We start from the raw sequence: 14,911 nt of genomic DNA on the forward strand, positions 1-14,911 counted from the left end.
ACATAACCAAAACTAAGCTAGGTTGTTCTTCAATTCTTCTTGGGACAGGTTGCGACTGGCTAGACGCCTATACCAATACTTTCTACTAATGTGCTACCTTTCTTTCTCCCCCCCCCCCTTTTCTAAATATACACCTTTTTTTTCCCTTTCCTTCCAAGTTCTTCGTTCTTCTTTCCTATTTGAGACAACCAATTCCCTCCCCAAATCCCGCTGTGCGTCAAGGAATCTAAACATACAGACCAAGACTATTTGGCATTATGGATAGTGCAGCTTCAGAAGCCCCCCGAAGGAACAAAAAGCAAAGAGCCGTGCTCTCATGTATACCTTGCCATTTTCAGAAAATTAAGGTACCTACCTAAATTCATCCTGCTGTGGTTTAGCGAACCCACTCCGTATGGTGCTGATAGTGGGTGGGATAGTGCAACCATGTCAGGCCATGCAGTGCCTGCTGCGTACGAGGACGACAAGCGAAATGCGAATACACGGTCACTCTAGAAGATAGGTGGTTCATTGAGCAGGCCCACCTTTTGCGACGCCTACAACAGCGGCGTAATTTCCTCGAGCAGCGGATCGTCACCCTCTTATCGGCCTCAAATAAAAAGATTCCTGTCTACCTCACGTCACAACAATCGGACCTTCCCAAACAACGAGGAAAGCAAGCACGGTCGCGAAATACACATCGAAAAAGTCCAAGGACATCTCTATGCCGGGAGGCTGTGCAGCCGAAACAGGAATCTGATGGTATGTGGCGGCTTTGCGCCTTACACTTCCATCAGCCGTGCTGACTCACTCAAAAGATACGAAGTTCTGTATAGAGCAATCACCACAATCCTACGTGCAATCCAACAGTAGTCTTCCTGCGCGATCCACTCATACGGAACGTTCTATTCAATCCCTAGTAGAAGTGTTCAGTGTCGATGTTAACGGCAAGCGCACGGTGCCCTTATGGCTAGAACAAGCGGTCCAGATGCGGTCCAGCTCCCCTCTACTTTGTGCGGCTATCGAAGCCACATCCTTTGTTCTGATGGGCAAAATGTTATGCGATCCAAAGTCCACCCATTCTGGTCTGGTTCGATACACATGTGCTTTACGATTAGCGGGGGCGGCGATATGTGATGCTGAGAGACGTTTACGCGACGATGTTTTCGTGGCGATCACTCTATTTGGGATGGTTGAGGTGAGCTTTGTCCGATAAGTTCAAGTTTTTCCCAATTCCACTAATAAGACGGTCTCAGATGTACGAAGGAGGCTCCAAGGACGCTCTGGTAAAGCATCAACAAGGAGGCCTCGATTTGCTTTGCCTACGAACTCCGTCAAACCATTGCAAAGGCGTGGGCCACTCTATTTATGCAGATTTGCGCCTGTCCTGGGTACATCCCACTGATGACCACGATATATGAAAATAAAGGGAGCTTCTGTGAACTAATACTGAAATAGATCCTCTCCGCGATATCACATGGACGAACATTCCTAGCTAACGACGACTGGAAAACCGTCCCCTGGACCGAAGCGAGCCCACGAAGCAACTTACACAGCTTACTAGACATCGCCGCGGATATTCCCGGGCTTTGGAGACAGATGGGATGCGCCTCACCAGGCTCGGAGTCTTCTTCTCCCTGTGCCTCGCTGGATGAGTTTGAGTACACTGCCGAGGATCAAGCCATGCAAATAGTCCATCGCCTACAGGAGTGGAGGGAATCGCAACCCCTTGATGCCCTTCCCGAACCTACCGAAGCGCTTTTCACCGTTATGGACGATTTTCCAGTGTTTGAGATGCACGATTCCGCATCTGAAGCCCGTAGACCACGGGATCTAGTTTACCCTAATGTTGACGTCTGTGCGACAACAATCTCATACTGGGCCTTTTACCTCGCAGTCCCTACCGGGGCGTCACTAACTTGGCGTTATCAATATGCCTGCAACATATGCCGCAGTATGAGATTCTGCGTGCAAAACTTTCCATTCGCGTTAGCCTGCTTGGTCAGGTTTGCATTGAAACTTGTCTGTGACGTTTTCTCTGCTGGCAGCATTGAGGGGCAGTTTCCTCAGAAATTGTCCCAGTATTTCTATCAAAAGTATCGGTTTTCTATCCTTGACTGAAAGAGAGACTCGGATGCCAAACCGAAGGCTTCCAAAGGATTTAAGATTAATTACGTGACCATGATCATCTGTACAATATTTTTTTTTTTGCGTACATGCTTTGAGAGCGAGAATGAATGCAATGGCCCTAGAGAACCAGATGAAGAGACGTAGCATTACTTCCTCAATCCTATCATGCCTCTTGATGATTTACTCTTTCTTCCATTCCGTCACTCTGGTCTGCTTAAGATCTTTCACATGTCGGTCCCCACATAGGAAGAATATTACTGCAAACTTACCAATTCTGAAATATCATACAAGGTTCAGTTCCTGCATGTATGGCCCCATCGGTTACCACTACTACTACTTTTACTAGTTGGAAGCGAATTCCTGGTATAAGTTCTTCCCCACATAGGAAGGTGCAGGAGATTTGCTGCGGATCTCGACAGGGGAACTATGAGACAATAACATGCTCATCGTTCCTGAAGGTCATCCAAACTGGAGACATTCCGCAAAACCAGCCACAATAATCTGTCTCGTCAGGGCGTGAAACATCCACTAGATTGGGAACTTGATCGCCCGAACCTCGGGCACCGCCACAGTGGAACCTTTTCTCTTCTTTGGGCTGGATCCGTCGGTTATGTAGCCAGAAGAGGAACTGTAGATCCGGTGGCAAACTATTGCTGGGCCACAGAAACCGTTGGAAAGCCACAGTTCGATCTTGGGTGGAGGTGGTCGTCCATCCGCCTCATTCGTTACCAGGTGATCCCTTGATTTGTGTTCAGCCCTCAGGGCTGAAAGAAATTAAATGGTTTGTGCCTAGTTGGTTGTCTAGATCCCTGCCCACAGCGATATACCCTATTCCCACCTCGAGATTTGCCCACTCTGGGCCCATCTCTAGGCACGCCGATTGGAGCTCATGCACGATTGCATGTGAAAATAATAATCTTAATACTCTCAAGTAAGATCAAACTCTGAGCGAAATGCCACATGGTTAGGAGTTAATCGGATCCAACCACTTGGCATGCTATAGCATATCAATTTATTGTTTTTGGTTGCATGCATCTAGCCTTAATTCGATGGTGTCTGCATGATACCCAGATATTGAGGATCTCCACTCAAAGTAGAAGCTACCCAGAATGGCAATGGCATGATGATAGATGCCTATTTGAGTTATTACTCAACAGATCTATATTTCCATTCTATGGTTCGTGGGCTCGTGCGCTGCGGGGGGTGGTTTTGCTGTATCATCTATGGTTTATATATATACCGTTAAACCGGTGCGAGATTGTTTTTGATCTTGCTTGCTCTTTCTTTGACTACAACCCTTGTCTCGCAATGGACCAAGTCCAGTCTCTTCTCCCTTAGTTTTGCTTAGTACTATGAGGCTACAGCCGGACAACCCGTAGTTTCTCTCAGTGCAGTGCAATTGCAGGTCATTATGGCCGACGATACAGAATCTCCAACCTTTTCGGGGGCTCCTCGAACGGAAAAGAAGAGACGGCCCATCTATGCTTGTCTTCCATGTCACAAGCGGAGAGTCAAGGCAAGTCCCCTAGTAGCCCCTACGCGGTCTTGGTCGCTTCTTGACGAACCCTAAGGTTACCTTGTTACGTAACTTGAAGAGACATAACTGACTAGTGTGTGTACTTGTCCAGTGTGATCACCTTAAGCCATGTACACCCTGCTGTCTCCGGGGAACACCTTCGCAGTGTGAATTTACCGAGGAAGGAAACAGTGCGCATATGCTGCAGTCAGATCTCATCAAGAGTCTCACGGAAGAATGCGCATACTTGGAAAGTCGGTTAGCCGAACTGGAGTCATTGGAACAGCATTCGTCTAAGGCGGCCTGTAAGTATTGTGTTTACACTGGCTGGCTATACGAGATCGGGACAAACTGACAACCCTCAAGAAGGAGAGGTCCTCATTCTTTTGTTTCGACTTAGTATCCATGGTATTGGGGTCCTTCTAACGACTTCTGGCGTCTGGTTTTCGGGTCATAGGGTGTACGGTTACGGTGCCGGTGCGATGGGTTCTGTTAATGTATCATTACGAGACCGGACTGGGTATGGTTCTGAGGGTATATTTATGCATAACTGTTTTTCCTGGGGTAGCATCTAATATTTCGTTTCCTTTTGTCCTCAAGCGTTTGGTGTTAAGCGAGTACTATTTACTTCTAGTCTGTTTGGCCCTCGGGACAATTTATTGGGATTTGGTTCCTACTGTACCTGTTCTGTGGCAGATCGTGGATGCAAACCCTATGCCTTCTAACTACGGTCGTCTATTTGAACTTGACTATTCTTCCGTCCTTTCTTTCCTTTCTTTCTCTCTCTCTCTCTCTCTCTCTCTCTCTCTCTCTCTCTTTCTCTCTCTCTCTCCCCTTTTCTCTCCTCCTCAACCTCCTCCTCTGATCTCCCTTGATTTGAGTTTACCACACCCATTTGGAAGAGCATCGCTAGCGCATTTCAATACCACCGCAACCCCTCAGGAACCTATGCAAACAGCCTGCCAGTTGCACTATGTCCATTGGGCGTATCTCAGTCCTTATCCACTAAAGTTGAATTATATATTCCTATGTAGGCTCCCGTGCGTTTGTATTCTGATTTTCATAACGTTCTACCGTTATCCATCCGAGTCAGAACTCCAAATTAACTTTCTCATAGTTATCTCTTTGCCGGCTTGGCTGATGATTAGATTGGCTCAAATATTCACACCGCAGTCCGGTGCACAACTCAATCGAGATCTTCCGACTCCGTGCGTGAACCACAGTAAGGGGTATAGACCATTGTTGGCGATACGAGGAGCCGAAATGCTGGGAGCACCACTGAGAGAATAGAGCTCCTCCGTCCGGATCAATTTAGCAAACAAAGTTTGGGATTGTATGATCGTAGCGGCACATGCTTCATGCCTCTCTCTACCTTGCATGGTTGTAATCGCGCCTCGATAGCTAATGATCGTTGTAGAACCGATCCAAGTGCATATGCATAAATTTATTCTCTGGCTTATGTGATACATAAACATCCCTTGAGACACGAGATTACTATGCTTATCCTTCTTCAATCTTCCTTTAATACCGGAGAGATCTACTTGCTGAATGTTAGTACTTGGGATTGACAGTGCTGGTAATGTTACTTCGATGGCTGGCACAACGTGGCATGAGGGAGATAGTTGCATATATGGCATGCAGGCTGAGGCTACTGAGCACCTCTCTCCAGAGTATGACACCGTGGGATATGTCGCACCGCAGTGAAAATACCATCTCACATACATGAGGTGCAGCCAGCCAGAGTGTCTAATCTGAGAAAGAGTCCGGAAAACCGGCTCGTGTAAAGTCAATTCAGCCTTGTCGGCGATATAGAAATGCTACGGCGCAGTGTTTTTCTCGATTTTAGGGAACACAAGTATATCAATCACATGCGCATCATCAGAGGAAGCGCGAATCACCACTCAATATTACATTTTTCTTGCCTTTGCGCATGGTACACAAGAACAACCATAACTCCCGCCTACAATACCTCGCAGCGCAGGTATAAGAAGATGTGCTCGTCCTCGCTGAAGTAAAAAGCTCACAACTTCATCATTCAGATCATGCACCTTGCACGCCTAGAATATCTGAATCATGGCTTTGAAATCAATTCTAGGAAGACTCACCCTCCTGTTTCTCCTCGCTTGCACAAGCTCAGCGGCTATGTCCTTTACTAGATACAGCAAGCCCGTCCCTGAAAGGCTTATCGTGTGCGAGACACGCGAGCAAATGAATCAAGCAGTGCGCGACCGCCCAGAAACGGTCCTTCACGATGAAGACGGCGGTTACTATCTCAAAGACATGAACGGCGTCGCGGTGGCTGTGGCGGCCGATTCCCTATGTTCGGAGTTAGATAACTCCTTCGCCGAAGCGGACGCCATGATTGCACAGAGTCAACTGAAGGGAGAAGATCAAGTGGAGACTGATGATGACCTCGACACGACGGCCGGTGCGAATGCTTGCGCCCATCGCCGTTGCTTCAACTCAGTGATCTGTATTACTTACAGAGACTATCACATATGCTCTTCTCGTCATATATGTATCTAAGGTTTTGCTTGCCCAGAAACCAGCCTGTTCCTGAGTAACTTGCTAGGTAGGTAACTATGGGAGTCACGGGTTATGACCTCTGGTGCCTGGTCAGGTCAGTCTGATGCTTGTCTGTGTTGGCGATCCCGGGTTCATGTCGTTATGTTAGTTTTTGTCACGGTTCAGGGAGTATGATCGAAAGTTGTATAGGAGCTATGGTGAGGTGTGAAGGAAGGAACACTGTTTTCTTTACAGTATGATTATGTCTTGGGACTGTCACATAGGGGAAATGATTCGAAGGAGGACACTCCCTACTCTTTCAATGTGTTCACTGGTCCAATTGATCTTTCTCTGCTGACTACTCTGTTGAACAATGTTTACGGAGTAGTTATTTTAGCTCAATATCCATCTACATTTAAATCGCTAGTTCCCCATGCAGACCACCAATGAGAATCATGCAATAACAAATTTATAGTTCTAGTAAGAACTAATCACGTCACTGCAGTACCTTTCTCCAAAGATGCGACTAGAGATTGTCGATACAAACTTTCATGGACACATCCACACACCACCTTGGCCTCCTACTACTCAACAGCTCCTCTGTTACCCATGATATCGACCGTCAATCCACTGATCTAGACCCAACCAAGTCGATGTACACGGGAGCTTCCGTGGTAGCATTCTCGGAACATGGTAAAAAAGCTTGACTGTATTATCTACAGATATGATATGATCAGAAACTAAATATAGGATATTTTTGCTAAGCTTCAAAATACGGAAGAGGCGAAAGGAAAAAGAAGGGAATTAACCCCGTGACATCACCCGCCCGCAAGGTCCTCGAAACTTCTTGCCCTTTTAATTCCATCCTCCGCTCCGCCCATCGTCACTCCCCCCCCCGATTTCTCCACACTGATTAAACCATCATGGCTGTCAGTAATGATGTTCGGGGTTGGGTTATGAGCGGCGTCTCTGGCGTGGGTGAGTATAAAAATAATCTTTTACTTTATTTGTTTTTATTTTTATTTTTTTTCTCGTATTTGATCATTTGAGCATATTAACGCTGACCTTCTTCTAGCTTGCATCTTGGGGTCCGCGGTCATATGTGTTGACGTTCTACTCCGCCACTTCTCTAGAGGGAAAGGTTTCCAGATCGTGAATAATAATGCCTTTCTCTCCGCTTCGTTGTGTCTTAGTGCTGGTGTTATGGTAATTTTTTCTTCTTCTTCTTCTTCTTCTTCTTTTCTGGTTTGTTTTCTTTTTTTCGGCCATGGCTAACCTGGCTAGCTCTTTACTTCTCTCTATAGCATGCTGCCTACCTCTCAAAAGTACCTCACCCGTGCTGGATGGTCTCCTGCTGCTGCCGCCTATTCCCTGATCGGTCTCTTTCTAGCCGGTGTCATTGTTATTCGTTTCCTGTCTGCGCTTCTTCATCGTTATATTCCCTCCCACGTCGTCGGCTGTGCTCATAGTCATGAGCCGGATGCAAACTCTGCCGACCCGGAACGCGGCCACGGTCACCATCATGCACATCACTCAGAAGATCATCATGGTTGGACTGAGCGGACTCCTTTGCTGGCGCGGGCGAGCAAATCCAGTCCTGCGGTGCCACACGCGGGATCTGAGGGAAATCCCCACTCTGCCGTTTTTCCTGCCGGAACTTGGCGCGTACGTCTGGGCCGGCGCTTAAGTCGTATGGTGGGCATCAAAACGCAGTGCGACAAGGATGGTCCCTGTTATGGCTTTTCGCAGACATGCGGTGCTGAATGCTCTAAGACTCTAATTGCCCCTGAGGTCTCTGTCGCAGATGACACTAGCGTTCACACTATCCCCGTGCATATAGACATTGAACGGGTGGATGGCCCAGAAGAAGACTTGTCTGTCTCCAACCACACACATCACAAACTTGGAGACTCATCGTCCTCTACCCCTCGTAACGAAATACCTGAATACTTAGGTTCAACTGCGGGCGATGTGGATGGCACGTCCAAAACACAAGTTCCTGGAAGCCAGCATCACCACCATGTACCGCAAAATGCTTTCTTGTCTATCGGCCTGCAAACGTCAATAGCGATCGCTCTTCACAAATTGCCCGAGGGTTTCATCACTTATGCCACCAACCATGCTAGCCCAAAACTTGGTCTGACCGTTTTTCTTGCCCTTCTCATCCACAATATCAGTGAAGGCTTTGCCATGGCACTGCCTCTTTATCTTGCCCTGCACTCGCGCGGCAAAGCGATTTTCTGGTCCAGCCTTCTGGGCGGTGTCAGCCAACCGGCCGGTGCAGGTCTCGCGGTCCTTTGGATCTGGGGCGCCGGACGAACCGGTAGCCCCGGGGACGATGCCGACTCGTCCTGGGCCGTGTACGGAGGCATGTTCGCCGCTACAGCCGGGGTCATGACCTCCGTAGCCCTGCAGTTGTTCAGCGAAGGGTTGGGACTGACCCACAACCGGGGGATGTCAATCGGCTTTGCCATTGCGGGAATGGGTATAATGGGCCTCAGCTTTGCCCTGACTGCATAATTGTCATGATTCACTAGGCGTTTATTTGGTATACCTTGGGGTTTGAGTTTGAGTTACTATAAACACCACGCATCACCATAGACAAAAAGGAGGCCAACGCGATAAAGCATCTAGGAGTTAAACCTGTTTCGTGAATGCGCAACGAGTGATGATTCTGTTTTCGGGTTTATGAGATATGTCTTTACCTATTCACTTAATGCAACCTGTTGCTCAACGAAGACTCAAAACTCATCCTTGCGGCAATTAGGGGTAATATTCCTTTCATAGGCGTACTGTAGAATGCTTAAATAGACATGGTATATCGGAGCCCCTTCCCTAAATCGCGGCCTCGTAAGTGCGCTAGTTGGGGCTTGAGTAATGCGGTGGAACTGTCTAGTAGATCTATGAGATCACTATGCTTGTTTGATGGACCGTGGGGTGAATGTGTCTCCTTGTTGATGAGATCATATGTAGTCAGTCACTGTGCTTGTAAGGTACCGATTGAATACACGAGGTGAGATGGGGGAGAAAATCTGCCATGGGTTCAGGTGACACAGATCCAGAGATCATGTGCTGGGTAAATCTTATATCGAATCATTTGCTCTTTGTAAGATACTTAATATTCCTATCGAGGAGAGGTTATTGCTGAATTTGATATTATAGTGAAAACGTAATAGATAAGTAATTTAAAAGCTAAGTTGAACTAGATTCTGTACTCCGTATACCCGGGTTGAATGAATTTAGAACTCTACTGAGAAAGACTATAAGTTAATGCCGTCTAACACACCAGACTAGTCTATGCCTACAACACAGCTCAAGGTGAATCAAGTTCGGGGGTTGCAATTTAGGGAGAATGCCAATTTTCGCATTTATCATACATCTATTACACGCATATACAAACAATACCCTGTCTAACGCCTCATTTATGCAACCATAACCCCTGTGACTCCGAAGTAATTGAAACAGTATACAGTAGAAGCCAAAGGAGAAGGGCTAGACACCCTTGGCTTTTGCAGCGGCTTCTCGTTCCCTTTTTCTCGCCAGGTATCGCTCCTTCGCGCTCGAGACATCTCCCTCGGTCTTGCGGCTGCGGCTGCGCTCTGCGATTTCTTTCTGCCGTGCTGCCTCGGCCGCTTCTTCCTGTTGCGCTCGCTCTTCCAGTTGCGAGGCAATCATCTCTGTTTGACGAGCGCGCTGACCAGCCCGAGCGTTCTGTTGCTCCGATTGGAACCGGGACCTTGCCGCAGAAGCGCGCGATCCAGCAGAAGCCGAGGCCGCAGAGGGTTGTTGCTTGGGCTTTGGGGCAGCATTGAGACCAGCAGATAGCAACTGCCGCTTGTCGACAACTTGTCCTTCGTCGTTGACGGCAATATGGGCACCCCGCGCGTTGAGCTCCTCGGCCTTCTGCGCTTCTGTCTTCTCCTTGAGCTCCTCTGTTTCTTCCGGAGCTTCGCCAGCTTGCACCCGCCGTGCAGCCTCTTCCGTAGCCTTCATAACAGCTTCATGTTGTTGCTCGCCCCGAGATAGCATGTCCCTGTAGAAATCAACCATGCCAGTACCTCCATTCTGTTTCCGTCGCTCTTCCTCCTGTCTCTCCCGCTCTGCCTCCTCCTCTTCAATCTTCCGCAACTCCTCCTGCTGCTTCTTATACGCAGACGTCACAAACTTCTCCTTATCAGCAAACTCATCGCCCTCAGCTTCCCGCTCCTTAGCCAGCACCCGATCCCGCGCGCGAAGCTGATCGCGCTTACGGATCTCCGCACTCCGCAACAAAGACCCCATATACCGCGGTCCCTCGCTTTTATTCTCCGCCGCCGCTTTCTCCTTCCCAGGCTTCGCATGCAAGCTCTCATACACTGCATCGTAAGAATAAATCGACGGATCAAGCTCCTCCGCCTCCTGCGCATGCTTCTTACTACTATGCATCGCGGACAGATTCACATAGTCTTTATTCCCCGCCGCGGAACCACCACCACCACCACCACCCTTCTTCGTATTCAACCCAAAATGAACCCCACTATCCCCCGTCTGCTGCTCCGTAGTCTCGTCGTCATCATCATCGTCCGCGAAAATAGAATTCTTGCTCAGCGGCTTCACATTCGGTTTCCCCGCTGCAGCTCCTCCGAACGGAACTTTGCGCTTCGCAGGAGGCCCCGTTGTCGACGGTTTCGCAGATGAAGATGAAGTCCTTTTCGTCTCTTCCAGTCCGCCAATTGTAGATATCTCGATTTCCCCGTTTCCCGTGTCTTTGCTTTCCGTGTCTGAGTCTGAGTCGAAGATTGTTTTCTTGCGCTTTTGCCCCAGGGCCCCCGGGGCGCCTGGGCGCGCGTTTGGTTGTTTTTTGTTTGCGAGATTGAGGCCGTAAGAGATCGTTGGGGGTGGCATTTTTGGTGTATGGGTTTTTGTTCGCAGTGCTGGGTGATGGTTCGTCGTTCGGGGTTCTAGGAAGGTTGGACTTAGGTAAGTTCTGGTTGATAGTGGTCACGTGGCGATAGTGTTATCTTATCGGTATTGTGGCTGGAGCTTATCGTATACTACTACATAGAATCCTTTTGGAGTTTATGGTGTCTATGGTGTTTGTGGACAGGTAAGTCATTTAGCTACTGACTATGGACTCTGGGATGTCTATACTTGGGTAAGAAAAACTGCTATCTTTGACCTAAATGTCACACAAAACTCTCTTTTCTCTATGAATAGTCCTGGAAGCCGTGTTTTGTTTAAGGAGACTATCAACTGCGAGGAGTTGTATGACACTAGTATGTGAACTTGAACTTTTCACATTTACTTGTAGATCAAACCACGTAGGATTTAGTGTACATAGTCATATGAGCAGAACTAATAGAGCAACGCAGTACGAGGCATGTTTGTGGTCAGATACAATCACATGGCTTATTCAGTGTTGATGCAGGAGTGCTGGTTTCTTGTCCCCAGGAGCAAAGGCCACTCAGTAGTATCTTGATAAGTGCTCCATAAAGTTTCAGTTCTTATCCAGTTAGAATCGTCTATCGTATATCAAAAGGAATGCATGAGATTTACAGTACAATTAATCTGCTATACCTGGTAAATGATTTATAACGCCGAGCTGTATGCAACAAAATCGAAATTTGGTCACGCAGTCTTCCTCGATACCACCAAGTTCAATCATGCTATGGTACTGACAGATCTATTATTCGCAGGCCTCGTAGGTAAGCCTGTATCCTGCGACAGATCGTTTAATTCCGAAGTCTCAGCCTGCACCAATCGGCGCCGCGAAGACTTGGGAGCTTTCCATTTCCTCAGGGGAATAGTCAACAAACTACTAAGAGTCGTTTGGACCCCTTGGTAAATGACCATGGGCAGCTGCACCCTAGACTGAGCGGCTTCAGACAGCCCCGCAAACATGATCGTCGTTATTGGCACACCCATCGCCGGAGTTTTGGTGGGCACCAGATATGCCACAGCTATCGTGTCCTCGCGGCTGAGCCATAGCCATGAGACCAAAATGGCGATGGCAATCCACACCAGAAACAGTGCTATCAAGATAAAGACAACGAATACCATGTTATCTGACTGAACACCGGAAAACGCATCTGATTCGAATGCACCATCGTAAGTACTCCAGATAACGATTAATAATGCAAAAGAGCTCAGTTTGTTCATTTTCCACTCTATGAATACTATCTTCACCAGACGTGGATATACGCTGACTATGATTTGCCCGGCCAGCTAATCAAGGAGGTATATAAGTATTAACAGATCACATACTATCAATGGAAATGTAGGACATACCAGTGGAACAAAAACTGAAAGCCCCAGCTGCTTAAAGACATATCGATAGGTTTCGGTGAATCCTTCGGTCTCCGGCAGGATGTCTGTGTACCAGGAGCCAGTGCCGGTGTAGAGCTTTATTAAAGCTGTCGTCAGGAATGGACCAAGAAGATTCCCAATGGTCGACTGTGCGATAGTCAAGGCTCCATTTCCGTTGGCCTTTCTAGTCATTATTGTATTGAAAGAGATGCTTTACGCCATTAGCATCGAATTAGCGATTATCTCACAGCAGAAAGGAAACCAATAGCCGTGAACTTCTCATTGAGTTGACTTACGCGGTAGGAAGGCACCCCAGAATTATGATGCCGATCATTAGTGCTGGATCCATAAAATACCTATCAATTGCACAGACACTGACAATACCATAGCTAATAGATGAGGTCAGGAGATAACATTGCACTTGGGTGAAGATATGCACCTTCCAACGGCTCAGATTTTCTACTAGAACCTGGGTAGGAAGTGTGCATCCATTGATGAAGAAAATGACGGCAACCGCTAGATAGTTGACGACGGTTTTCTTCATCTGCTGCTGGGACTTTGGCACCTGCACCTGAGAGGCAAAGGCAATCAGGATGCCCATGACAATAAGAAACCATTGGTCAATCACTAAGTGCCAGATTCTAAGTGGCCATCTCCATCGCTGCTTTTTCTCATTGGCGTTGGCTCGGGGTCCGCTCGGCATCTCCGGAGAAGTGTCTCGGTGTCCATAAGATTTCAAGGAAAGCTGGTTGTCTTTCACATCTTTTAGCGGGACACCAACTAGCGTTCGAGGGTGAGAGCAAGTAGGAAGGGAAAGACTTTCAGCTTTTAGCCGGTACTTACCACTATTTCGGGGCGAGTGAGTTGGGACGCCATCCGGCGTCATTTCAGAATTGTCAGTCATAAAACCCCGTGGCTTGTTGGTGAAATGGGGCTATGATCTGCGGAGCAATCATACATAAGCAAAAATGCTGCGATGAGTTACAAGCGAGCTCTGTCAGGTCGCCAGAAGGAAGGCGATCTGGGCTACTATTATATATCCCCTAGTGTCCCTGATAGACAGGACAGCATCAAAGCCAGGGGTGACTAAATTACTGGATCACTCAGAGATCACGATGGGTGGGGTAGTCCCACAAAGCCAGCCAAGAGCCAACATGTTGTTCCTTCCTTGTACTTCCAGACTCCTTGATATGACGCGTCTCATTGTGGCCCTTTCAGACTTCTCATGCATATGGCATGTAAAACGCTCAGATTGAGTTATCCCACATCTTGAGGTGTAAGGTGTAGTGGGTTCACTATAACCATCAAAGTGCTGATACACAGGGTAGTATAGATCATTTGAAAGTGATATCCCTTCCTGGCATAAAGGACGCGTTGCCAGCAATGTAGGGAGAATGCATGTATATATTCAGGGTCCAGCACCACATACGGCAGGTCTTTATGCTATAGGATATGATTATCAGGAACTGGTCGAATCTGCACCCGTATAAGCTAAAGAAATAGTGACTCGGGAAAGGAATAGTCACGCTATGTAAGGTGGGAACAATAATGAGAAACCATTCCATTTACTCCGTGCAAGTACATATAGATAACGGTTATCTTATCGCTCACGTGATGTATGTACCATTATCTACTCCTCGTACATCATCATTGTTTCTCTGAACCAATATTCCCGCGAAGTTGACAAATACAAATGTCCTACTACTTCACCATTCTCTCCCCCACAGATGTTCCTTTGTTCAACATCGCCTTCGGCACCTCCAAAAGTGGTGGCGATGGAATTGCCCGCTTCCGCTTTCCCGATACCGCACAATACATGAACCAATTCATCATCCATTCAAGTTTGGACATTGTAGAGGAAGCACAGTGGATGAATGGGAACCTGTATGTCTCCTCTTTCCGTTTCTTGCTTGCTTGATGCGATATAGGTCGCAAACTAAAGCAAAAAACAACATGAAGGTATCTAAAACACATCGACACCTATCCCCCCGCGTCAGCTTATATCTCTGCCTTCCTCGCTCCCTCCGGCGCCCGATTTCTCCTCTTACATCAACCCCCTCAACTCCCCTCCGCTTCCTCCACTGGAAGCGGATCTTCTTCGATACTGGGAGCAAGTTTCTCGGCCTCTGCTCTAGGAGGTGGTAGTTCCAGTCGCGCGTCATCTAGTTCAATCGGGGCGAACCCAACCTCCCCGCAGACTGAGGAGGCCGTGCGCCAATTCATGAACGAGGTTTACGAAAACTATGTCAAGACCGTGATGAGCCCATTCTACAGCCAAGGAATGGAGATTAGGAGTCCCGTCTTCAGGTCGAGGGTTACGGCTGCGGGAAGAAAATGGCTGTAATCTCTCTGTTTCTTTCTTCCGCTTTCTTAATACCACTTTCCTGCTTATACCTGTTTGTTCTTTGAGCATATTCTACTTGTGTATATTTTTCGGGAGTCAATGGTTAGATTCTACTTCAAAATTCAAAATTTCAACAGAAGGGCCCGATGGCT

The 14,911-nt window shown here is 47.6% G+C and overlaps 6 protein-coding genes across 6 annotated transcripts; 4 read left to right on the forward strand and 2 right to left on the reverse strand.

The window, feature by feature from the left end:
* Positions 1-131: 131 nt before the first annotated feature.
* On the forward strand, positions 132-2,278 carry BDV38DRAFT_74717 (uncharacterized protein). Its single transcript, XM_032063867.1, has 5 exons — positions 132-347; positions 420-741; positions 798-1,177; positions 1,236-1,370; positions 1,438-2,278. The coding sequence occupies exons 1-5, from the start codon at positions 258-260 to the stop codon at positions 2,098-2,100; spliced, it is 1,590 nt and encodes a 529-aa protein (XP_031914325.1). The 5' UTR covers positions 132-257; the 3' UTR covers positions 2,101-2,278.
* A 3,420-nt stretch (positions 2,279-5,698) lies between these two features.
* On the forward strand, positions 5,699-6,151 carry BDV38DRAFT_282266 (uncharacterized protein; the record flags this gene model as incomplete). The annotated part of the gene is made up of 1 exon (XM_032059754.1): positions 5,699-6,151. The coding sequence occupies one exon, from the start codon at positions 5,699-5,701 to the stop codon at positions 6,149-6,151; it is 453 nt and encodes a 150-aa protein (XP_031914326.1).
* Positions 6,152-7,011: 860 nt separating this feature from the next.
* Positions 7,012-9,297, forward strand: BDV38DRAFT_244982 (Zn(2+) transporter ZRT3). The gene is made up of 3 exons (XM_032054406.1): positions 7,012-7,108; positions 7,206-7,336; positions 7,415-9,297. Exons 1-3 carry the CDS (start codon positions 7,054-7,056, stop codon positions 8,648-8,650), a joined length of 1,422 nt encoding a protein of 473 aa, XP_031914327.1. The 5' UTR covers positions 7,012-7,053; the 3' UTR covers positions 8,651-9,297.
* A 180-nt stretch (positions 9,298-9,477) lies between these two features.
* Positions 9,478-11,094, reverse strand: BDV38DRAFT_244984 (splicing regulator NSRP1-like domain-containing protein). Its single transcript, XM_032054407.1, has one exon. The coding sequence runs from the start codon at positions 11,012-11,014 to the stop codon at positions 9,623-9,625; it is 1,392 nt and encodes a 463-aa protein (XP_031914328.1). The 5' UTR covers positions 11,015-11,094; the 3' UTR covers positions 9,478-9,622.
* A 701-nt stretch (positions 11,095-11,795) lies between these two features.
* On the reverse strand, positions 11,796-13,301 carry BDV38DRAFT_270735 (bile acid:sodium symporter family protein; the record flags this gene model as incomplete). The annotated part of the gene is made up of 5 exons (XM_032057195.1): positions 11,796-11,820; positions 11,886-12,334; positions 12,398-12,626; positions 12,712-13,177; positions 13,259-13,301. The coding sequence occupies 5 exons, from the start codon at positions 13,299-13,301 to the stop codon at positions 11,796-11,798; spliced, it is 1,212 nt and encodes a 403-aa protein (XP_031914329.1).
* Positions 13,302-14,094: 793 nt separating this feature from the next.
* BDV38DRAFT_244985 (TRAPP subunit TRS20) lies at positions 14,095-14,898 on the forward strand. Its single transcript, XM_032054408.1, has 2 exons — positions 14,095-14,299; positions 14,375-14,898. Exons 1-2 carry the CDS (start codon positions 14,109-14,111, stop codon positions 14,757-14,759), a joined length of 576 nt encoding a protein of 191 aa, XP_031914330.1. The 5' UTR covers positions 14,095-14,108; the 3' UTR covers positions 14,760-14,898.
* Positions 14,899-14,911: the final 13 nt, after the last annotated feature.

The sequence above is a fragment of the Aspergillus pseudotamarii genome (assembly GCF_009193445.1).
Source record: "Aspergillus pseudotamarii strain CBS 117625 unplaced genomic scaffold BDV38scaffold_22, whole genome shotgun sequence".
In the NCBI taxonomy this organism is placed as follows: Eukaryota; Fungi; Ascomycota; class Eurotiomycetes; order Eurotiales; family Aspergillaceae; genus Aspergillus; species Aspergillus pseudotamarii.

Coding starts and splice junctions, on each gene's coding strand:
- BDV38DRAFT_74717 (XM_032063867.1), top strand. CDS start 258: ATGGATAGTGCAGCTTCAGAAGCCCCCCGAAGGAACAAAAAGCAAAGA. Junction 348..419: donor GCCATTTTCAGAAAATTAAG/GTACCTACCTAA, acceptor TGGGTGGGATAG/TGCAACCATGTCAGGCCATG. Junction 1,178..1,235: donor CTCTATTTGGGATGGTTGAG/GTGAGCTTTGTC, acceptor AGACGGTCTCAG/ATGTACGAAGGAGGCTCCAA.
- BDV38DRAFT_244982 (XM_032054406.1), top strand. CDS start 7,054: ATGGCTGTCAGTAATGATGTTCGGGGTTGGGTTATGAGCGGCGTCTCT. Junction 7,109..7,205: donor GAGCGGCGTCTCTGGCGTGG/GTGAGTATAAAA, acceptor ACCTTCTTCTAG/CTTGCATCTTGGGGTCCGCG. Junction 7,337..7,414: donor GTCTTAGTGCTGGTGTTATG/GTAATTTTTTCT, acceptor TAACCTGGCTAG/CTCTTTACTTCTCTCTATAG.
- BDV38DRAFT_244984 (XM_032054407.1), bottom strand. CDS start 11,014: ATGCCACCCCCAACGATCTCTTACGGCCTCAATCTCGCAAACAAAAAA.
- BDV38DRAFT_244985 (XM_032054408.1), top strand. CDS start 14,109: ATGTCCTACTACTTCACCATTCTCTCCCCCACAGATGTTCCTTTGTTC. Junction 14,300..14,374: donor CAGTGGATGAATGGGAACCT/GTATGTCTCCTC, acceptor AACAACATGAAG/GTATCTAAAACACATCGACA.